General features: G+C 35.6%; 1 protein-coding gene, 1 long non-coding RNA gene and 2 pseudogenes across 4 annotated transcripts; 1 reads left to right on the top strand and 3 right to left on the bottom strand.

The window, feature by feature from the left end:
• Positions 1–1141: 1141 nt before the first annotated feature.
• LOC147524175 (ras-related protein RABH1e-like) lies at positions 1142–5805 on the bottom strand (annotated as a pseudogene). The gene is made up of 6 exons (XR_015218804.1): positions 5665–5805; positions 4214–4284; positions 3467–3555; positions 2236–2347; positions 1570–1664; positions 1142–1398 (listed from the first exon to the last, which is right to left on the bottom strand). The product of XR_015218804.1 is annotated as a ras-related protein RABH1e-like (transcript).
• Positions 5806–6090: 285 nt separating this feature from the next.
• LOC147524173 (BTB/POZ domain-containing protein DOT3-like) lies at positions 6091–18479 on the top strand (annotated as a pseudogene). The gene is made up of 8 exons (XR_015202766.1): positions 6091–6999; positions 14473–14625; positions 14719–14785; positions 15471–16063; positions 16099–16361; positions 16942–17185; positions 17457–17603; positions 18026–18479. The product of XR_015202766.1 is annotated as a BTB/POZ domain-containing protein DOT3-like (transcript).
• LOC147524174 (uncharacterized) lies at positions 7898–10142 on the bottom strand. The gene is made up of 4 exons (XR_015218809.1): positions 9738–10142; positions 9421–9573; positions 8311–8368; positions 7898–8131 (listed from the first exon to the last, which is right to left on the bottom strand). It is a non-coding gene; the product is annotated as an uncharacterized LOC147524174 (long non-coding RNA).
• A 684-nt stretch (positions 18480–19163) lies between the features above and the next one.
• Positions 19164–20099, bottom strand: LOC147524172 (uncharacterized). The gene is made up of 2 exons (XM_086602344.1): positions 19865–20099; positions 19164–19787 (listed from the first exon to the last, which is right to left on the bottom strand). The coding sequence occupies exons 1-2, from the start codon at positions 19985–19987 to the stop codon at positions 19368–19370; spliced, it is 543 nt and encodes a 180-aa protein (XP_086458470.1). The 5' UTR covers positions 19988–20099; the 3' UTR covers positions 19164–19367.
• Between the last annotated feature and the right edge of the window lie 3439 nt (positions 20100–23538).

Genomic DNA, 23538 nt, shown 5'->3' with positions numbered 1-23538 from the left:
TGTTGGTACATTGGTGTTGTGGACATGGTTTTTCTCTCCCTACAAATGAACATTGGCGATAATATTCCAAAAATAATTGAAAGTAAAGAGATCTTTGAAAATTTACAAAGTATTTGAAATTTCGAAGTTATTCGAAATTTCGAAAAGTTCAAAATGGAAATATATTTTGAATCCGAAAAAAAATTGGATCGGATTTGGCTAGCATATTAGGTTCCGAAAAAAAATTGGAAAAATTCCGAAGGAGGTTAATCCAATCCGATCCGATTACTAGCAGGGCGGAATTACATACTTTAGGCAGGTTTGTGAACTCCAGTAAGAATTTGATTTTTAAATTCAAGATTTTAAGACTTAAAAAGTTGTTTGGTAGCCCCAGCATCCCTAGAGAAATTGGGGAGAAATTCTGTAAATTACTTGAGAGAATCACTAAAAGCTGAAGTTTGCTAATGGTTTAAGTTCGGACAGCGGCTTCTAAGATGAAAGAGCTGATGCTTAAACGCCCAACCTAGCCATCTAGACCACTAACTTCCAGAGGGTATAGTTGTGTGGTGTTTGGATGGAGACGAATATGTTAGATAATATTGGGAACTCAAAACAGTTATTTTCAAGAAAGTAACACCATAGACTCTGGCACCCAGGATTGCAGAATGTTGTAGGAAGGGCAAAACCATAGAGTTTAAAACGTAAAAACATTTATAGCTGATTCGCTTGAACAATAGCTCTTGCAGCTTCTTAAGCACACAGTGACCAAAGCAACTCAAGGTGGAACACGAGCTTTTACAGATTCTTTAGCACATAGTGATCAAAGCAACTCAACAGCACAACTTTTTAGTTTAGCTCGTACACCAAGGAACTAATTCAAATCTCGTGTTTCATATAGAACAATTCACAAATAAATGAGAGTCGAATTATAAAACTGTTATATAACTATGCAATCGTTATGTAGCCACTGTAAATACAAATAGTTCTGAAAAAAATGGCAATTAGACATATAAGAGGAATCAGTAACAAAGCAGGAAGCATCCATAATACAACAGGAAAAGAATAACTGACCACAATGAGGTTGTCAACAATGAGAAATCTCATATCACAACCTGAAGAATAGTGAACCTCTAATCCACTATTCCTCCAAGTGCCCAACAACAACTAAATTCCAATTTCATGCTACGATCAACTACCCTTTACATTAGCCTTCAAATGATTCCTGGTTAAGTCTTGTGCACTCACGTTGTTCCACTCAATCCTACTTGGCACGTGTCTAGCACCGGCAACCTCCTCCTTGTTGCTCTGTCTGGGATGAATTTACAGTAGACTTCAGGTTAACATCAACCATATCTTCCTGTTTTGTAGAAGAGAGGGTCTCCATCCCAGGTAAAGCAGCAGCAATCTTTTAAATAATGGCTGCAGCGTTTAACATGACGTCAGAACACAAGGTTAAGTTGTTAAGGCTGACAAAAATGAGATAAGAAATAAATATGCAAGAACTGAATGTCCCCATGTTGAGGACCAGCTCATTTTAGGAATGCATTTCTTGAAATGAAAACGTACAAACGCAAAATTAAATTATATTGCCTACTTTGATATTGAAACCTGCTTTAGCACTGGTTTCTATGAACATAACACCATCATCGCGAGACTTAGTATCTCCTTCCTCTATAGACACTTGCCTGTTTGATCAATAAATAGCCACTGTTTAGAAATACTGTTAATTTGAAAGGCAGAAAAACCTATGTTTGAATGATTATCATAACAACAAAGTTCAGTTCAAAATTTTGTAGAAGCAAACTTTCATAATGTAAGAATGGTATGATTCTACTGTCATCTCCAAAACCCTATCGTAACATACAAGAATGTCCCAAAAATGATAAAGAAGAAGTGAGGAATCCAATTGATGAGAATGGCTTCAAGAGCCAGTCACTACAATTAACTTCTGAACAGGAAATCTGAGTTACATAAATTAAAAGTTTGTGCAATTGCTACTTGATTCGCCATTTTGATATGAATTAACCTAATAGAAACTCACAAAACTACAATGTAGACTAGAGTAAAAACATCTAATCAAACACATATACGATGAATTACCATCATCATCGCCTTAAATACCAAAAAAACAATATACCAAGGAGTCAAGGACAGACCATTTCCTAGAAATTTAACATGCCATGAGTCCAGATAATAACACCCGCATCTGTGTGTTTGTTCCATTGCTAAATAGCGATATATCAGCTAGTCACCTACCTCTTGTCAACAAGGTCCGTTTTGTTCCCAACAAGCACTATAATGACATCACTACCTCGTTCTGTGCGTACTTCCTCAATCCACTTGGAAGTGTTTAAAAATGATTGCCTGTCTGCAGTGGATAGGAGTGAAGAAGTTCAGTAAAACACTATGTAGTTCATTCATCTCAGAAGTAACGGGTTCATGACAATTAGTTTGGCCAGTCTTCAAATCTTCTTAATTTGCTAGTACACATAGATTTCAACTATAAATGCTTTCGCAACAGAGACATAAATGTGCTAGCATCCAACCATGCATAGGGATGCACTACATTCAAATTCCAATAGTACGGTTAACAATTTTATAAGGAAACAACCATTTTATTTTTGGATAAGTAACAGAAAAAAACTATTGTTATCAGTATATCGTCCACCTAATTGATGTACACACTTTTCGTGTAGAAACAAGAATGGGTATCAAACCACGCCACCTAAGCAGCTTTGGATGTCTACACACTCACCACCCATGCCCTCGGCACTCTTGTATGTTGTTTCCCACATGTTGGCTTGAGGTGAGAAATAGGGATATACCTCCTTATTTTCTAAAACCAATTCATATGGTAATTAGTATGTCTACACTTTACTTTAAACATTCCGTGTTAAGTGTATTATGTTATTTGTTATAGGATGTGTGATATAACTTTTAAGCACACTTACATATAACAAGTTCCAATTTTCAATGTAGCATTTAAGCATCTCTACTCACATACCAAAGAACTAAAACTACAAGGGTTAAGGAATAAAATGGGTACAACAGGACACGAAGTTAGAAGTATACATTAAGTATTTTAGGGTTGGCAGGTATTATATCCTCTGAATCTCTGATATAAACACATCGGGTCATGTTGAAGTATCCGGGTACTATGGGTCAAAGCAATAATAGCGGGGAGGGTGGGGGAGAGAAAACTTTGGAACCAATGAAGGTCTATAAAGATTGTTATTGCGAGAAGTTCCAACATCTTTCTATCACCAAGTAGTCAAAAGTGTTAAGTCACACTTTCCTCTCTTTGCCAGTCCCCTATAAATCCATGGACCTGCTATGGCAACTACCCAACCTGAACTGTTCCTATAAATACTCCTCAACACAATTATTTTTCCCTTAACATTGTCTCTTTGAACATATTATGAAAGAATTAATAGAAATGAAATGTTTGAGAATTTTCAAACATTTAAAATCATTAAGTTTTACTCACTTGCAACATCATAAACAATTACGGCAACAGAAGAATCTCTAATGTAGCTTGGAATTAAACTCCTAAACCTCTCCTGCCCTGCTGTATCCCTGTGTATTGAAAAAAAATAAAAATGGGCTTTTAATTGCCAGCAACACATGGTATTTACCAAATATGACCATATTCATTTATCATGTGGACTTAATGATAAGTAAACTTAAGATGAGCAGTAAACCCAATCATAAGTTATCAACACTTCAAATGCACACTCTTCCCTCAACAATTTTAAGAGCTCCCTATACACACATAAAAATTAAAAAGGGAAACTCCACGCGAGTATCTTCTAAATGCGTATACCCTTTAAAGCTGGGAATCAATACAAAAACGTATTCCTGTGGTTTATTGCATAGTTATTCCTGTATGCGCCATAAGAACCAATTGAAAAGAAAGTTTTCTTTAACACCGACTTAGAACAAAGCTTAACAGAACAAGCAGGCAGTTTAAAATAAGGGCAATATGTGGACAATTCTCATGATTCATATATGCTCTACAAACACTCAAGTTAACAAAAGATTCGGTAGAATAAGTCACATTGCACAACTCAGTATTATCTATCTGTCTGAAGTCAAAGTTCTTTCCGATTCATTTCTTAGAAACCTAAGCCGCGCTTCAAACATTATGTGTATCTTCAGGGCTTTATAACATTTATATGCATAAAGATAATATAATCTACTGATACTGACTAACCAGGAAAGAAAGACTTCCTACCAAAGCTGCAAACGAACTGTTCGGTCTTCCAGGTACATTGTCTTTGAAAGAAAATCAATTCCAATTGTAGCCTGTTGTTCATGATATAGCAGAAATAAAATGCAAAATCAAGCTTCTAACATAGGACCAAACATGAAATACACACGACTACAAAATTTCAAGTGAAAATTGTGCTTATTATGAACTGATTAACAACAAATCAAGTAGATGTAAAGTTTCTCCAGTTTCATCAAATTGAAAAAGGAAACAGATCAAGTTCCTTTAAATAAATAATCTTGGTTGTAAAAAAAATGGCGGGATTAAATCTAAATCCAAAAGGGTTTATTTAACTACATTCACATGTTTGAAATTTCTTATAATATAAATATATTAATAATAGACTCCAAGAATGGGGTCCAAAAAGTATAATCACCCACGCTTAATCTTCAAATGAGCATGACTATATATGATGATAACTTTCTCATCCAATTTGTCTTGAATTCCTTGCCTGCTTAGTATAGACCATTTCATAATCATAATAACACTATTAAGAATAAGCGGAATCAGAATGAATTGGCCAAGGTGCTTGTTCAAAAAAAGGCAAGGCTAAAGTAGCAGAATAGTCTTGTAGCTCACTTCATGGTTCAAGGATGGGGACAAAAAAAATCAGAAAGCATGCTGAAAAAGCCATTAAGCGTGAATCATCTAAGCAGAATGAAACTTATCAAGCTGTACCAAAGAAATAAAGAAAGAAAAGACAACAAGTGCCATTTCTGTAAAAGAAAGACTAGATACTTTCAGTTAGATTGTGCCAGCATAGTTTGAAATGAGGGTAAGCCTTTACATTTTGTATGTTTCTAATCGAATTTAACTAAAGCTCCTTCTAACACTAGGTGGACTGATTCTGGCGCTAATAATAATGTTTCAAACACGATGCAGAGATTCCTTACAACCGAACCACAAGTCCAAATGACGTTTTTGTTTTTAGGGTGAAAGCACCAGTTGAAGCCATTTGAACTTTTCGTTTATTGTTAGATTCCAATTATCATTTAGATTTAGTACAAACTGTTTATGTTTCTTCAGTTTCTTGTAATTTGACTTCTATGTCTAGACTTGAAAATGATGGCTTTACAAACAGAGTAGGTAATGGTTACTTCAGTTTTATAGCCCCATACCTTTTCCAATGCAAGTGTATACATGAATTTATTTAAACCTGGAGGAAAATTTTACCTCTTCCTCTAAATTTTTTTACAAATTAATAACTATGATATCCAATTAACATGCCCCATTGGATCAATCTTTTTAAAGATCGTTGCGTTAACTTTACAAATAATACTACCCTTATTATTGACTTTCTATTATACAAAAATTCAAACAAATAGCTAAAATTGAGATTTATACCTAGTAATTCTAAATTAGATATGCAAAAAATCCAATATTCAAAACGGGATCGATCATTAAAACAAATATACCTGATAAGTGGTATCAAATTTGTCATACATGAAACGAGTGATGATGCTAGTTTTCCCTACAGATTGATCGCCTAAAAACACCAGCTTATATTTTGCAAGAGGTGAAACTCCCGCCATTATTTCTTCTCTTTAATCGAATAGATCTGAATCGAAACAAGGAAGGAGAAAACAAAATAAGACCAGGCCAGTTTAAATAGTTACGCCACGACGACGAAGGCGGCAAGTCAATAACTAAGTCTTCCCTTCCGAGTTCTAATCCTGTGGTCCGAGGAGTATAGTATTTCTACATGGTCCGTCGAATTGAAGAGCGAATATATGCAAAAGCCACCCACTTACTCGATCTTCCACTCAAACCAAAAAGTATGTATGTACCACCCATTAAAACGCGCTTCATTATTCTTCTTTAAACAAAAAACAAAAACTTAGTTGCTAAGCTATGGAACATTTTCCTCTCTTCTTCACTCTCCAACTCATGATCCTCTTACTGCTTTCTCACTACCGGATTATTGTAATAGCGGCAATAATAGAAGAAGCAGCTTCTTGCCAAAACAAGTGCGGCTCTCTACAAGTGAATTATCCATTAGGAACAGGTTCTGGGTGTGGGTCGCCTTTGTTCAACCCGTATGTATCGTGCGCCGGCGGTGGAGACAAGCTTCTCCTAACTACCCATACTGGCTCCTATCCTATTACTTCTATATCCTACTCCACATCTTCCTTAACCATCACCCCGCCTAGCATGTCAACATGCAACTCCATGCAATCTTCTCCAAATTTTGGACTTGATTGGCCAAGCCCATTTCAACTAGGCCCATCAACTTTCATTCTCTTATCTTGTCCACCCCCAACTTCTTCTCTAACTATTAAAGGCACCCCGATATGCGACGACACCGTCAACTCTCATCTTTGTGGGTTAATACATACGTGTCCGGCAATGGTGTCACTTGGTTTATCTATATTTGCACCCACCAATACTTGTTGTGTCTACTCACCAGCAAATCTTAATTCCATGGGGGATTTAGACTTGAAGTCGTTAAAATGTGCTAGCTATGTGTCGGTTGTATCGTTAGGTGATGTACCTACGGATCCAAGCAGCTGGGTGTATGGGATAACATTGAAATATAACCAAGTTGGAGTAGATAATAGCAATATCGCTACTAGATGTGAAGCTTGCAGGAAAAGTGATGGTATATGTGGCTATGCTCCTCCAAGGAATAACTTTCTGTGTGTGTGTAAAAGTGGTGTGAATAGTAGCACAGATTGTTACAATCAACTGCCCGCCCCATTTTGGAGCTCCAATTCATTTCGGCTAATCAGGTCATCTGATTACCACTATGTGTATGTGTTACTAGTTGTTTTGATTAGTTTTGTCTAAGTAACTGAAAGGAACTTTAACATACCTTTTCTTTGTTTATTTGGTTGATTCTCTTACTTTGGTAAAGAAAAAAGATCGAATTGAAATGAAAAAAGAATGGTGCATGCATTCCATTTACAGCAAAAAGTCCTTTTGTGATTTTGGTTGTTGATCCACACGAAGGCACACCACATACCACGTTTCAGATAAAGGTGTTTCATTTCCAAGGTATAATAGGGGCAAAATGGTAAATGGCATGGTTAGAAACTTGTGATTTTGGTTGTTGATACACATTAAGGCACACCAAAGGACGGACCACGTTTTAGATAATCGCTGGATGCACCGGTGCCCTAGATTTTAGAGCCTTGATTCAAGACTTTGTGGGGCAGATTATCTACTCCACGTACAGCCTGCGCACTCTAAATTTTACATTCAGATAAAAGTGTTTCATTTCCAGGGTGCGCCCATAATAGAGGCAAAATGGTCAATGGTATGGTTAGAAACTTAGAAATGTACTAGCCATGCAGTCCGACCTGTGGTCGGGCCTGCTATTCTTAAACCCATTATGTGTAGGCATGTTAATTTTCAGGCTTTTAATTTTGGTTGATGTGCTTAAGCCCATTTGTATAATATATATACAGTTTTTAGCGTTAGCTTTTGCCGAAACAGTAACATTATAAAGTTACAAATATAATTAACTGAAGATTATAAGTTCGATTCCTTTCAAATTAATCCCAAACTTGTTAACATAACAATGGAGAAAAATGAATGTTATTAAAGAACAATTTTAAGAGTAAAAAAGTTCTCACATGTTAGCAAACCATTGTATTTTAATCTTTGGTTTAAATGATTTATGTAGAGTCTAAGCTACAGAAATACCCATCAAAGAACCATTTCTACAGTTTTGAAATATAGAACCATGGCGGTCTCAAATAGAGCTTCAACAAAGAACACTATCGATATTTAAATCGTGGAAGACATAAATTAGGTAGGCGTGAAACTTATAATAACTACTCAATTTGTGATTTAAGGAAATAGAATGTACAATGTCAAAATGGGTAAATAAAGTCCCACATTTGCATACACATTTCCCTCCCATCGATCCTTGAGCAAAACCTGATGGTGTGCAACAAAAAACTATTGATGAAAATTCGGTGGAAAAACTACACCTGTACTATAGCCAAGGTTCGCTTATTATTAGAAAATCAAAATTTCATTTGGAAGAGGTTAAGAAATAAATTTATAAAAATCAAAAAACAAAATGATTTAATATTGGATGAAATATTGATAGTTACCTCTCAAGCTGCATGTCATACAATCACTGCTTCCAAACTTTATTTCTTAGATATACCACTGTTAACAAAAAAAAAAAAATAAAAAATAAAATAAAAAAATCAGAGATGGCATAACATATATGAAGCTTGCATAAAATTTCCTTTCCAACTCTTTAAATTTGCTTCCAGAGTTGTATAGTAGCAGCAATTGTATTAGAAGAAGTGAAAAGTAATGAATGCAAGATATTTTATGGCATAGAAATACCTAGGAGTATATATAGTCTAAACTGTAATAAAGTGCCCCAAGACTAAAATTTATTGATCTTAAACAGGTGAACACCAAAAATTAGAAAAGGTAAGTACATGATAATTAGTGATCCTATATTTTTTAGCCATTTGGTTTTCATGATGCAGAGTATATCTCCTTATCTTGCTACCCAATGTTTGCACTGTTGCCGCGGAGAAATGATCCAGGATATCTCAAGGCAAGTGCAAATAAATACCTACAATAAGTCTATGATCTGTTCCGGAAGAGCTTGAGAAGTTAAATCCTAAGAAATTTTGTCTCTTAATTATAATATTGTTATAAACACCTTAATATGCATATGTTTAGCACTTTGAGAGCACCATTGCTCGATAGCATTGCCCACTGAACTTCCAACTCATGTCTTGAATTTCCTCCAATGTCTTAATTTCTCCATCAAAAAATAAGAATGATAATACAAAACAAATGTTTTTAGAAAAAATATATTAGAAACAAAAAGAGAATTTAAACATGCTTCATCATCAATTTAAAAAACAATTAAATGACAAAAAAAAAAAAAAATCAAGAAGTATGCTCTTTCTAGCCCAAATTCAATATATCTCAATAAGCGTTTATTCAAATAGAAAAAGGACACCAAAACAGAGTCAGGTCATTACCAGAAGCAAAACAAAGATGAACCTCACAATAACATGCATGTTTTTGAAATATATACAAAAAATAAATAACTAAAAATCATAAATAACTAACCAAGAAAAAAAAAAAAAAAAAATGAGAACACAATAATTCAAATAACAAATATTGACCTTGCCTTTTTTCAACATATATCTTAATTTGATTTAGATCTTGAGCCTTTTTTCATCACATACCTTAATTCGATTTAGATCTTTAGCCTTTTTCCTGCGTTTGGTTGTGTATATGGTCCCCAAGACCCCAATAAATAATTCTCGCTAACCGCGTCTTGGGGATGAGATAGTCACTTATCATTGATCGATGTAAAAAACGTTGCAGGGGCTTGAAGGCTATATTGAAAAGACACGATAGAGTTAGATAGAACTTTCAACTTTTTGAGAAGAAGTCTGCAATAATAACGATGAAGTTGCTGCTTCGAACAATTCTGATTAAATAAATAACCAATTAAAGCTATAAACAAAAGATATCAATACAAAGTTGTTGAAATGTGTACCTGCATCCATTGTGTCATATTGTTCTATTTCTTTCATTGAAGCTTGAAGATCGATCGGATTTGCATTAGACCGGAGCCAATTTTGCATGCATATGAGGGCTTCAACCGTGTTAGGTCGCAAAGAACTGTGAAATGGATAAAGTATATGACCTGTTGTGCTAAAAGCAAACTCTGATGCAACCAAGTCACAGGAATGGCCAGTACATGCCGCATCAGGAGAGAGAGGAATGGATACTCGGTAGCATTATTCTTCCACCAACCCAAGATTTCAAAAGCTTTATGTCCACTTTCTTCTTCAAGAGGATATGTCAAATACTTCTCAACCTCTGACACACTCCCCAACCTTTGCTGCTTCTGGATATACCTTCTCCATTCAGTAGCAAAGTCGTTGACCTCATCGTCAGAGACAATTTCTTCACTCTCATTCGCGGATGCCATATACTTGAGCTATTCCCAAAGATACCACTCATGCAAACGCTTATAATGTAGTCTTCACTTTCCTTACAATCGATCGATCTTGAGGCTTCATATAAATCCATCAAACTAAACCTCATATATTCCAACTTGAACCTAGGATCGAGAACAACCAAGAACTAACAATAACGGGTTGATCTTATTTTGAGGCTCCAATGCATGTCAAACTTTTCAACCATCCTCAAACCCATTTCACATAAATGGATTTCCTCAGAGTTGCATAATTGTTTGAAACTACTCCTCACTATGATAAGCTCATGAAACAAAATATCGGAAGTGACATAGTTAGACCCAAATATGTTATTTGTTGATTCTAAATAATCTTGGAGAAACTAAACAAACATTCTAATTCTGTCCCAATCACTCTTTTCCAGAGGGTCACTATAAGACTTTTTGCTTGGATTACTTTCTTTTACTACTATCCAATGGCTTTTAAGTAGATATTAAACATTGCTCACCCACCACGGGTCCTATCACCTTAAGGACTGTAATCAAATCACCATGGACCTTAGATATCTATTTCACACAGCTAATTCGCTTCAATGCTTTCACTATGGATCATACACAATTTCAAGGCCTTTAGAGATTTATATGCAGTTTACACACAACTCACCTGCATTAAACCCCACTCCAAAAGGTCCAGAAACCTCTATCATTAGCTCTTTAATACATAGTTAATAGTGTGCATTAGTCTTATTCAATAACTGTCTGTAATAAGCTAACATGGACCTATATCATGCTTCACCAATAGGGTATACAATTTATGAATCATCATGTGAAAAACGAATTAAAGCCTTTATCAAGTATCTTAGGTGATGCAACCCTTTGTTTCCCTTTGTAGCCCGAATGACTCAGGGTCCAAACTAAACACTTTTCAGTGAGGAATGTATATGAGATTGGAATTTCCTTTTGCACTTACTTCAACCTGTATCATCATGCCCACTTCCACTACCCGATCTATAAGGCTCGTCTCGCCTTCCACCACTACCTTGTCGTTTCTTCTCATAAACTAAACACTCTAACTTCTGATCAAGATACAGTGCATAAGTCCGTACAAAAGCAGAATGGTCCCAAGAATTAGAATGAGCCTCATCTCTAAAATTAAACAAATTAAGTAACCTCGTACCTTTCCTCGTAGCATACAAAATCTCTTGTTGAAACACAAGATCTCCTTCACTTAAAAGCCTGTGAACTAACATCAAAGCTTTTAATCCAACAATCCAATTACATACATTCTTGAATAAGAAGTAAGTGTTAGAATTTCACGGATATATTTCTCGTCTATTGGGTCGTCGTCATGTGTCATGGCTTTGACTATGGCTACTTCTAGATCTGGTGCTGGATAATTGAAACCAAAAGCATGCTTGAAGTGCCCCAACCACAAAGTTATCACTGCAGTCGAATTTGCGAGCTTTGGTGATCCTTTTGGAAACTGTGGACACTTCACATTAGGAAACTGCACTTCACCCTCAAGCAAGATGATTGCGGAACAGGTAATAGTCTCTTTCCCTCCCTCAACACTAATACATCATAGAAATTTGATCCTTCTTTAACTGGCTTCATTGGCATTGAACATCATTACTTGGGAAAGATTAAGTGTGAGATACCAGTAGACCGAGGCTTATTCGATAAGGCAAATGAAGATCCATGTAAAGAGTTGACAAAGAGTCTAGCCGTTCAAGTGAAGTGCTCCCACAAGAAATAGATGCTTCAACTCAGAAAAATAGCATGAAACATATTGTAAAAGCATATGATGGTCATATGATTGACTGGAAGAACGACAAATCTATTTATAATACAACCTAGAGTCACCGTATTCATTTGAATGTATCTTGACCAACACATTTTTGTGAACATCTAATGAATCCCACAAAGGGCAAGAGAAGGCATGAAAAACAACGACATTACTATACAAAAATGTTTACTTACTGGTACAACAATTGAATCTCACCCACAAATGTTCTTGAGGGTAGAAATATCTATTAGATGGGTCTTCTATCTAGAGAAGTCATGATAGTTTCCTTCTGCAATCGGTGACCCTCGGTTTGTCTTTGTCAATAAAGTTTCTCTTTGTATTATCTCCATTTTTGTCGCCAAATACAACAGCACACTTAGAGTGCTCTGTCCGTCAGGCTAAACTCGTGTCGTAATATTTTGTGGTGTTACAGGAGCTGAATGGTGTAGTGTTCTAGACCCTTGCTTGTGCAGTTGTCATTGACAACAGTAATTTTCACACCTTCTTGCATACCTTCCGTCAGGCTACAGGATGGCAAAACGAACTTGTTCTTTCTATAGTTCATGAACTCAATCTGGAGCCTAACCTGTTTGTTTCAACAGTTATAGTTGATTAATATGAATAGTGTAACTTTTGATTATGTTTTAGTAGAGATTCCAGGAAAGATACTTAGTATAAGTATATAACACATGCAACTGAATTATGTAAATGCCTGCGCCTGAACTTATATATACCCAAACAACTAAACTCTCAATTGTAGTATCGTATTTTCAAGTCAAATAAACCACAAAGTTGTTATTCAATAACATATGGTCTTTATAAAGGTCTGTTACGGTTTAAATATTTAGAATCCAATAACTTGCAAGCCGAAGTCATTTCGACTGGTTGTTTCCATAGTTAAATTAATGTGATTACAAATATATGCCAAACTACAATTAAGTCATAAACGATAAACAACTCAGAGATATAAAATCATACCTTTCTTCTTCTTCCAAAAAGTAACTCGCTTTTATCATGGCTATGAAAACTCTGTCAACAACTTCACGCAGAAGTTGAATGAGATTGAATTTGAAGTTTTAATAAGAAGATAGATTTGCCATCGGGAAAACACTTCCATCTTTGGCTCGTTTCAAAGTGTTACTGGCAGTGGTGGTGGCTGGTGTTTTGGGAGGAAGAGTTTTTAGTAATGGAGTTTTGGGTTTGACGAAAGGTTGGGTTTTGTTTCTCTTTTTTGGGTTCTTAATTACTAAATTACCCCAGGCGTACAGCTCAAATAATTGCGTAGATTTGTTTCTTTTTTCCAAAACACATAAAAAAAACAAATTTGAATTATATTAAATTAGATGGCAGGCCAAATTCAGGGTTATTTTGGTAAGAAGGTGAGTAATTATTTTTCAAGTAGGGACTATTTTAAAAACTTTGCTGACGTGGCTCAATATGAGTATCCTGAGAGAATGGATATTAATGTAGGCAGGATAGTAGACCCCTAAAGTCTTGATGAGTTTCAGGACTGTGGTTGACAATTAGAACACTGAACATACTATGTAAGAAGTAACTTAAATTAGCAAAGTAAGAAACAACATATACAATAATACAACTGCTAACTACAAACCGATAAGAAAATTATAAGATCATTTAAATCATAAATGAAATCGATTAATTTCAACCACACAATTGATAAACATATACAAATTAATTATAAATATTACTAAAATACAATTTTATCGGTTCGGTGGAGAGTAAAATTGGGACCAAGTCAATATCTTATTAGATCTGTGGAGGACAAACCAAATTACAAAAACCCAAAACTGTTTTTTATCGGTTTGGTTCGGGTTGATTATCAAGTTATCCAAACCCATTGACAGCCCTAGGTGAAACTCAATAAGAGTTTTTCTACAGGATTTTCGCGACATAGCAGATCAGGCTGGACAGAACAGATTAAGGCGCTAGAAATCGAACTCTATTGGATAACAGAAATCAAACCGAGGCTGGACAGGCGCTAGAAATCGAACTCCTTTGGGTAACAGAAATCAAACCATTAAAAGATGGTACCACATTTCAAGATGAGAAGGGATCAAATGAATGACACATTGTGGCTTTTGTGCCATCGTTTCAACCAACGTGTCGTTAGACAGAAAATAATTAGACACTAGACTTGTCAAATCAGTAAATTCTTCAATCACGGTTACTTAGAAAAGGATAGCTATGTTGCAGGAGGCCAAGGAATCTACATATCGTCCCTCTTCTCCATATATACATGGTCAGAACTTTTTAACACTATGCTTGTCAATGATTTCTCCGTCTAGTCTCCATACCACATTCTCCTCTAGTGACAACGAGCGTACTTATACTAGGAACAAAACCAAACAAATCCAACTACCAAATTCAATAATATTCCCATCACAACCACACACTCTACTCGTACATTTATTTAGATAAGACCCCACATATTACCTATTCTATTTTCTCGCTCTCTCCTCTTTATCTAATGAAGTCTCTCTAACTTGACGTGATCTCGAGTCACAGAATGACCATGAAGTCCCTTCAGGTAGACAGACCCCAAAAGCCCGGCAGTGATTATAATGGTGTTGAACGTGTGAATGATCAGAGTACTGTTATCCCAGTTCCAAACAAACGTGTTAATATCACAGAGAAGTTCAACGAATATGAACGATCATGGTAATTGAAGTTGAAACCTTACTCTAGTTACTGTATATATTGGATGTTGTTTACGATCACAGACAAGATTTATGGTGTTTTTGGTCTTTGCAGGTTTCCGACTCAGACCCCTACAGACGTAATAATTCAAGTAGAAGACGTCAACTTTTATGTTCACAAGGTATGACAAACAAAGGTCTTCTCTTAAGCTACAGTGTTCAGAAAGAAACAAAGAGCATATACACCCAAAAGAGTGAAAAATGCCACTTGGAAAATATAGAAGTATTCTCATAACTTTGTCCATCCCAAAGTGATGAACCGACACTATTAGTAAAACATAGAGGCAGGGAAATTGGTTCCGAAGTGATGAAGTCAGGTGCTGGCAGCGACTGTAGGCAGTAGTGATGTGATATTGATAGGAAATTGGTGCCTTTACATTATGAAGTTCAGAAAGATTTCAAGCAGAGATGCATAAAATATACAATACTTTAAGAAATTATAAGAAAAACATGAAAAGAAACAGTCTTGTTGGGCAAAATGAAATTATACCCACAAAATAAAATAGGCTAGGAAGCTAACCCTCTACAAACAAAAATAGGTTAAACGCTTTACTAATTCAAATTTGTCTGTTTTGGCATCCTATAAAATGAACCTACAAAATCAATGCCCACTTCAGAAAATCACAAGGTTAACTAAGAGCGCATTTAGATTTCTCTGTTTTAACACATGATAATACACTAGATTTAGATATTCAAGTTTGAACTCATTTGGCCAGACTTAAACTTGACCACACAGTATATTCAATGAATGAAACTTTCAAGGGCGATACATAATTCAGTTCCTCCCTCTCCGTGATGATGACGCAGCTTCCTTTGATTTCAAGAAGCGAGTACCTGAGTCAACTCAATCGTAGGTCTCATAGTTCAGATAATGGCTACGACTTCAAACTAGACAACTTCCCGGGAGGAGTAGAAACATTTGAGACCGTTCTAAAGTTTTGCTATGGCCTCCCAGTGGACCTCACACCGACCAACATAGCTACACTAAGATGTGCAGCAGAGTTCCTACAAATGACCGAAGAGTACGAAGAAAGCAATCTTATAGCCAAGACAGAAGCTTTCCTCACATTCATAGTACTCTCCTCCTGGAGAGACTCCATAACAGTCGTGAAGTCATGTGAATCTCTCTCTCCATGGGCTGAGAACCTACAGATTGTCAGAAGGTGCAGTGACTCAATTGCATCCAAGATTATTAGGCAATTCAATGTGCAATGAAACAGAGAACGATGAGAGATGGTACCCGATGATGTTTCAGGTCTTCGTATTGATCACTTTGTTCAATCATAACAGCCATAAAAGCAAAAGGAACAAAACCAGAGGTTATAGGTGCATGTATAATGCATTATGCAGAGAAATGGTTGCCTAGTACGGATGCGGAGCTCAAAAAGCCAAATAAATCGGTATGGAATAAATGAGTTGCACATGAGCATTTTAGTCGGAGAAAGGAGGAAGGCACCAAGGACGGAACAAAGATCATAAAAGGATGATAGAAGTACTGGTTAGCATACTACCTCCCCAAAGAGAGGCTGTCTCATGTAAGTTCTTGCTGTGGATGTTGAAGATGGGCTTGGTGTATTTGGCAACGCCAGCATTAGTATCAGAACTTGAGAAGAGGGTGGGGATGGTCTTAGAGGATGCCACTGTGAACGACCTTTTGATACCTACTTATAACAATGGAACTGAACGGAAAGCTGGAAGGTGAGTAACCCAATTTCCTCTTTTGATACTGTTAGTAAGAAACTAACTTAAACTGCTCGTGTTTTTCTCGTAAATACATTCTATTAAGCTGCGTAAGTCATTTGTTCAAGCACAAACTCTAACCTGATAAAAGTCACTCAATGTGAAAAACAAAACAAAACAAAAACAAAACAAAACAAAACATAATAGAGGGGAAAAAAGACAGACAAACCTGTTTATTGTTTTGATAGCTAAACAATTGCGTTCGTCACTGAGTACAAGATGCAGACTTTTTGGTTTAGGTTTACAACGAAAATTGTATATGCAGCCTTATCTTACTAGCTAATCACTATAACATCAGCAATATGACTAACACCCCACTCACTTCAAGGCACATCATCATCGCAATGTAATTGAAGACAGACATAATATAAGGACTAAAACAATAGCATCAAGAAACAATCAACTATGTAAAGTTCTAGTTAGACACTGTTATCATAACATAAATCAAATCCATCAAAATTTAATGATATTATCCATCGGCATTTAGTTAAATACCTAACCTGTTGTATGGTCGGGGAAGTCCCTCATGTGAAGACAGCAGTATGCAAAATGTTGACATAGTACAGCGGATGGTGGAATATTTCCTAATGCATGAACAACAGCAACAGCAGCAATTGTGTGGAAATTTAAATGTTGGGAAGTTATTAGACGGATATTTAGCAGAAGTTGCAAGAGACCCTAATCTTTCAATCTTTAAATTTCAAGCTCTCGCTGAAGTACTACCTCAAAATTCTCGAATCTGCCATGACGGTCTATACAGAGCCATTGATACCTATCTAAAGGTAAGTTTTCTAGCTCTTCCAGTTTCTTTTAATTGAATTGACTCAATCGCAAGATTTCATTATTCCAATCACCGAAGACATTTCAGATATAATATTTACTCGTTTAAAGAGATGCTCTCAAGCTTACCTAAGAGTGCTTTTTTTTTTCAAAGTTTGGCAAACAATTTATGAAGTGATACCCACTCAATCTTATCCTCCTGTCCTACTGGTGAGTTGCTTTTGCACCAAAATCAGAAACACAATAGCATTCTTACACAGTCTAATTTTTCAGACTCATCCCACTCTAACGGAACATGATAGGCGAAGGCTGTGCAAAGCTATGGACTGCGACAAGCTGTCACTCGATGCCTGCATGCACGCTGCACAAAATGACCGGCTGCCTTTAAGAACTGTCATGCAGGTAACATTCAACTACAAGGTAATTGACATGGATTCTAAAGTTATTAACTTATTAAGGATGTACCCTAAGATGTACAACCCTTTACGAGTCCTCCACATACATTGTCTTGTTAGGTGTGAAAGACCCCAAATCTACTAATGGATGTCAATATTTACTACTTGATCCATGGGGGTTTACTCTGACCATATTTTGCTAGTAATCCAGGTCATCTGTCCCAAAAAAGACTATGCTAACTCATGCATCTGTGTGTATCTTCAACATTACTCCTTATTTTAATCTGGAACAAATAATTTAATAACAAACAAAATTCTGCCCCTACGGCATCTAAGTTAACATCAGAGTACAAGTTACATAAACTACTCAACTAGGACCTCCTTCAGGCAGTATCCAAGAAGGAAGCTTCACAGGATTGTAATAACCATGAGAAATATGATATGCAGGTTTTGTTCTCAGAGCAAGTAAAGATGAGAGCTGCCATGAAAGAAAACGAGCCAAAACAGCATGAAATCGTATTTGAGCAAGATGGACGTTTGTCAACCAAAAAAGAAATAAAGACCATTATGTGTGAGCTACAGAAAATCAGGACACAGATGGCAGAGCTACAGCATGACTACTCAGACCTGCAACGAGAATTTGACAAGCTCAACAAACAAAAAAGTATATCCGGATGGAGTTCAGGGTGGAAGAAGCTCAAGAACTCTACCCTATTTTATGCAAAGACGAATGGTGTAGATGGAGAAGAAGTGCACCCTGGACAAACCCCAGCTTCTTGCAAGAGTCATCGCAACCGAAGCCAATCAATTTCTTAAGAGGTTCAACAGTCAAAATTGTCCACATATTTTGTTTGAGACTGAAAACCTTATTATATTATCTATTGGTTTCCTTCCAGCTTTACTTTATTTCTAAAATGTCTTATCTGGAGAAGCTTAACATTTAAGGAAATTGAAATCTCAAAAAACAAATGCAAGGACCAATAAGTGTTAGAAATCCCAAGTCTTCAGGCTCTGAATGCATGACACTCTCAAGGTTATAGTTACATCCAAACATCAGTGCTTAGAGATTATCCCTAAAGCAAATTACTAGAAGAACCCAAAACTTTTTAGAATAATAAGAAGAGTGTTTTTTTTAAGAAAAGATAAATAACAATAATAATAAAAAATAATAAAGAAGAAGAAGAAGAAGGTATTTGGCCTTAAGGATGATGTCCCAAGACGATGCAGTGGTTACCCTTGGATAGGCAATGTACGATTTGATTACAAGTTACAACTGTTTCCAAGTGACACTACACCCAAAGGAATTGGCTAACGAAAACAAGGACCTGACCTACAAGCAGCTGACGTAAAAAGCAAGCTGCAAATTACAAGTATAATCCTCATTATTGCAAATGTCTGGCCTAGTACCCATAACAGATTGATACACATAGCATATTATGCTAGACAGCTATAACAACAAGAAGTTTAAAATAACATTCAAAGAGTGATGTGAACATGTACGGCATGGGGGAACAGATGCATGATATAGTCCTAAGAGAAAACAGATTACACATGTAAACCCCTTAAACAGACTGAACAGCAGATATCCATAGACTGAATTTCCCATTAATGAAATATCAAAGTTAAATTCTAATTTTTCATCTTCTACAAAACATGGATCTAGAGTGAGTAAACTTATCCATGACCTTAAATAACATAAATACGTCTGAACAGTGTCACCTGACTGCTGCAAACACATCTTATGAAACCCCCATCCAAAACACTCGAACATATCAAACTTCAAACACATCTACTTCGGAGTACGCATGCTGGTCCAAGGAAACTTAGCCGTTCCAGTGTCACGATCTCCACGACTACTACCACGAGGCTTGCGATCATCACGAGTATACCTCATATTACCTTGCTTCCCAGGCTTAATTGTTTTATTTCCACTTCCATCAAGCCAATGAGATTTAACTTCTTGCTCGTCTCCAACAACACTAGACTTTGACTGCTTGTTCATATTTTTCCTCTCTTCCTCAATTACCCGTATAGGATAAAGATCGGGATTGATAGACAATGGGTACTTTAAAGTAACATAAGCTTTCTTATAATCCGGTTTCGCAAGCAATAGCCCTCCTCTTTTCTTCTTCTTCCCATCCATGTTCAATGTTCGAACCTCCTCAACTTCAAACCCGTATAAAGATTCTAGCACCCTCTTGATCTCAATCTGAAGAAAACAAATGATTACAAGTTAAATATTTATATAGAAATATGAAAATGTAATTGAATTATAATTATTATTACCTTTGAAGCTGAAGGTATAGTTTTGAGGGCGATTTCTTTAATGTAATCAAATGACGTGGGCATGAGAAGTTTGATTGGGAGATTAGCGAAATTTATTACCCTTCTTCCTAACCTGCTTCCCATCTTCTTAAATGAAACGAAAAACAATTAATATAAACTACAAGGGTAAAATTGATTTGGTGGGAGTTGAAACAGTATATCAGGGGTTTAGTTAGGGCTTATTATAATTCACGACGAAATATATATATAAGGTCCGGGTCCGAACTGTACCAACTTCGAATGATTGCAATGGGCCTACCAGTATTACTTTAGAGAACGGGCCCATATGCCAATATTGAGTTTAAATTTTGATTTTAGTTAGACTCAAACTCAACGACAGTTTTTGTTCAATGACATTTTTGCCCTCCACTTGATGATTTTTGGTAAAAATATGTCTCCGCTTAGTTTGACTATTTTTATCTTTTTTTTATTCGTTTTCCTCCACCAATTTTTGGTAATCATATTTAACTACAGAGAATAGGCGATTCAAATTTTAACAACGAATTTACATGCAAAGAGGTGTATACATGCGTTTAATACACATGTATAATACTATTTGCATGTGTGTTGTATATATATAATGGTGTGTGCATGTGTATCGGACTACTACTTTTAAGTCCTAACTTAAAAATATCATCGACGACAACAATATTGAAATCGAGATAAATCACACGATTGATTAAACATAATATTCAAATATTTGAAAAGGGAATTCAATTGTTATTAAATTGCTTGCCGAACCGATGTTGAAATTCTTTAATCAACGATAACCTATAATTGAAAAGTGAAAAAAGTATATTGCAAAATGAGTAGAGTGTTTGTCATGAGAGAATAATATATTTTCGCACTACTTAAATCATTAATCACAACACATAAATCAACTAGCTCAAATATGGAAACAACTAGATCTTAAAAATATTTACAAGTTTATAGTCGAATGTTTTTTTTTTAGATGGAGAAAAAAGTAGATGTTTGTCACGAGAGAATAATAAATTGATCGATAGAAGTGGAATAGATATTTGGAGAATAAGAGTTTGCTCACATAAACTTTGAGTTGAGTCTGAAAATGTTCAATTTATATTATGTATAGAAGGAGAAGGTTATTATTGGAACGAAATAAAACAAACGTATAATTTTTTGTCCTGAAACCATAATTAGTAACACTATCCCCATTAATTTGTTAAGAAACCATAAATAAAAATAACCATGTACTACAACCGTAATTAATTACAATTCAATTTGTGGGATTATACCTAATTTTGTGTATTGTTTTATCCCATACGAGATATTGGTTTTTGCATATGAAGTTACTAAAGTGGTTGCAATAATTATTGTTGTTATTGGGAATGGGGCGTGTGTTGCGATTTGTAGTGTGTTTGACTCCTAAAGAATAATCATTTGGATATCATTTGTAATAGTACGTATGATGTTTTATTTTGGATATCAAACGCTATACATTTATTTAAAAAAACAAATAAAAATCATCACTACATCAACCAACTTTTTTTTTTTACATAAATAAAGCTAAAATTTTGTATTAATTATAGTCGGAGTGTTGTGGTTTTTTGTCATTTACAACCAATTACGCAACTTTAACTTATGATGTTGTGTAGTCGTTTCGTTATCCTAAACCTACATTGCAAGATGTTTGTATAATGTATAGTGTGTATTGCAAATGTATGGTGCAAAGATAATTGCAAATTACATAGTTGCAATAATTAGGCAAAGTATATTTTATGGTTATTTTACACATCAAATTCTGAAACTCTAAGGAGGTGTAAAATGCTCATTAAGTCACACTATACCACACATTAACTTTAAAGTCGATTGAAGATGCAATAAAACTCATGGCATGAAAGATTGGAAACAACTGCTATGCAAATGTGATTGTGCTATTAAGCTCGAATGCAAAGTAGACAATGCAATATATATATTGTTAAAATATAGCAATCATAACTCCAATACAAAAGATTTAACAACACTTGTTTTTAAGTTGTATAGCTTCGTCAAAAGACTAAAATAAATTAATTGTAAAGATACATTTTGAAGTCATGTTTTTTTCTTGTAGAGATAAAATATTGTTTAAATATGAGATGAGAGATGAGACTAGGGGAAAAACATATAGATATTGTTTTGTAAATCACCTTCAATAAGTCACCTCCCTTATGCTGATGACTTGATATTGTTTTGTAAAGTTTCTCTCACATAAGCTGGAAATCTCAAAAACATTGTGAATAAATATTGTGAGGCTTCGGGCCAGAGGATCAATTGTGATAAATCAAGTGTTTATTGCAATAACAATGTGCATGGTAAACATAAGAAGTTTCTCAAAAGATTTATGAGTTAGACCCTTCCACCCTAATGAGAAGTAATTGGAAGTGCCTATTATCCTCTCAAGTAAGAAATGTGATGATTTTGACTACTTGGTTGACAGAGTTCATACCAAGATCAACTCATTTGGAGAGCAAAAAGCTTTCTGCTTTGGTTGAGATGTTTTTATAAAGGTTGTAGCCTAAGCTACACCTTTGTATACAATGCTCACTTACACTATTCCTGCCACCACTTGTGTTAAGATAGACAAAGTGTGCAGGGACTTTTTCTGGAATGGGATTGATGAGAAATCCAATCTACATACCATCAGGTGGGACAAGTTGTGCTCAGCCAAGGCTATAGGGGGTCTTGGATTTAGGAAAACAGGGAATATGAATAAAGCTTTATTAGCCAAACATGGTTGGAGGCTATATCATGAGCCTAATTCTCTTTGGACAAGATCATTCAAGTCTATTTATCAGAAATGGTGGCCACCTGATGGTGCAAGGCAATATCCTATAAATTCGTCTTATTTATGGAAGGGCTTTGCCAAATAAATCCATGGATTTGATAGATAAAGGCTATATCTGGAGCATTGGAGATGGCAAAACAGTGCAAGTTTTCCATGATCCATGGATTACCATACAGGAAAAGTTTGCTACCCTAAGTGATTATGCCTATGCAAGACCTAATAATCACTTAATGAAAGTAGCAGAGCTAAGACATGCAAATGGTTTTGATTGGAATATGGAGTTGGTTAAGGCTATAAATGATACTATCATTAGGCCTGGGAACATGAAAGACAAACTTACTTGGTTTACTTCTAAGAAAGGGTTGTTTTCTGTGAAGGAAACCTGTAGATGCCTGAAAGATGATCAGGTGTTGGATCATTGTGCTAGGTCTAGTTTTCAGTTTACTTACAATAAAAAAAATTTGGAAATTAGATCTTGCTGCAAATTGGCAACTATTCATTTGGAAAATGTATTAGGGTGGTTTGGCAACTGGGGATACCTTGAGAAACAAAAAGTTGAACACTAACCTTTCTTGTCATTTTTGTTATAAGCAAGTATAGGATGATATCCACCTCTTTTTCTTATGTGAATGAACAAGGTTAAGGAGTGTCTGATTTGCTTCATGTCTCTCTTATAGGACTGATGCTCATGATCATTGGAATCTAAAAGATTGATTGAATGAGATCATCAACTGGTGCTTCAGCCCAATTGAGGAAGTGGCTGATAAGGGGGTGTTTGTGTGTATCCTATTGCACCAAATATAGGCACTCAAGAACTTAGTGAATTTTGAGCAAGGCAAACCTAACAGGGAAG

This window comes from Coptis chinensis, chromosome 1, assembly GCF_015680905.1.
Source record: "Coptis chinensis isolate HL-2020 chromosome 1, ASM1568090v1, whole genome shotgun sequence".
Taxonomy (NCBI): Eukaryota; Viridiplantae; Streptophyta; class Magnoliopsida; order Ranunculales; family Ranunculaceae; genus Coptis; species Coptis chinensis.
This window is presented reverse-complemented; position numbering and strand designations above follow the sequence as displayed.

Bases quoted from the DNA above. Each gene is read 5' to 3' on its own strand.
- LOC147524172 (XM_086602344.1), bottom strand. From the start codon at position 19,987: ATGGGAAGCAGGTTAGGAAGAAGGGTAATAAATTTCGCTAATCTCCCA. The intron at 19,788-19,864 runs GTAATAATAATT...TGTTTTCTTCAG, and splicing joins CTATACCTTCAGCTTCAAAG to ATTGAGATCAAGAGGGTGCT.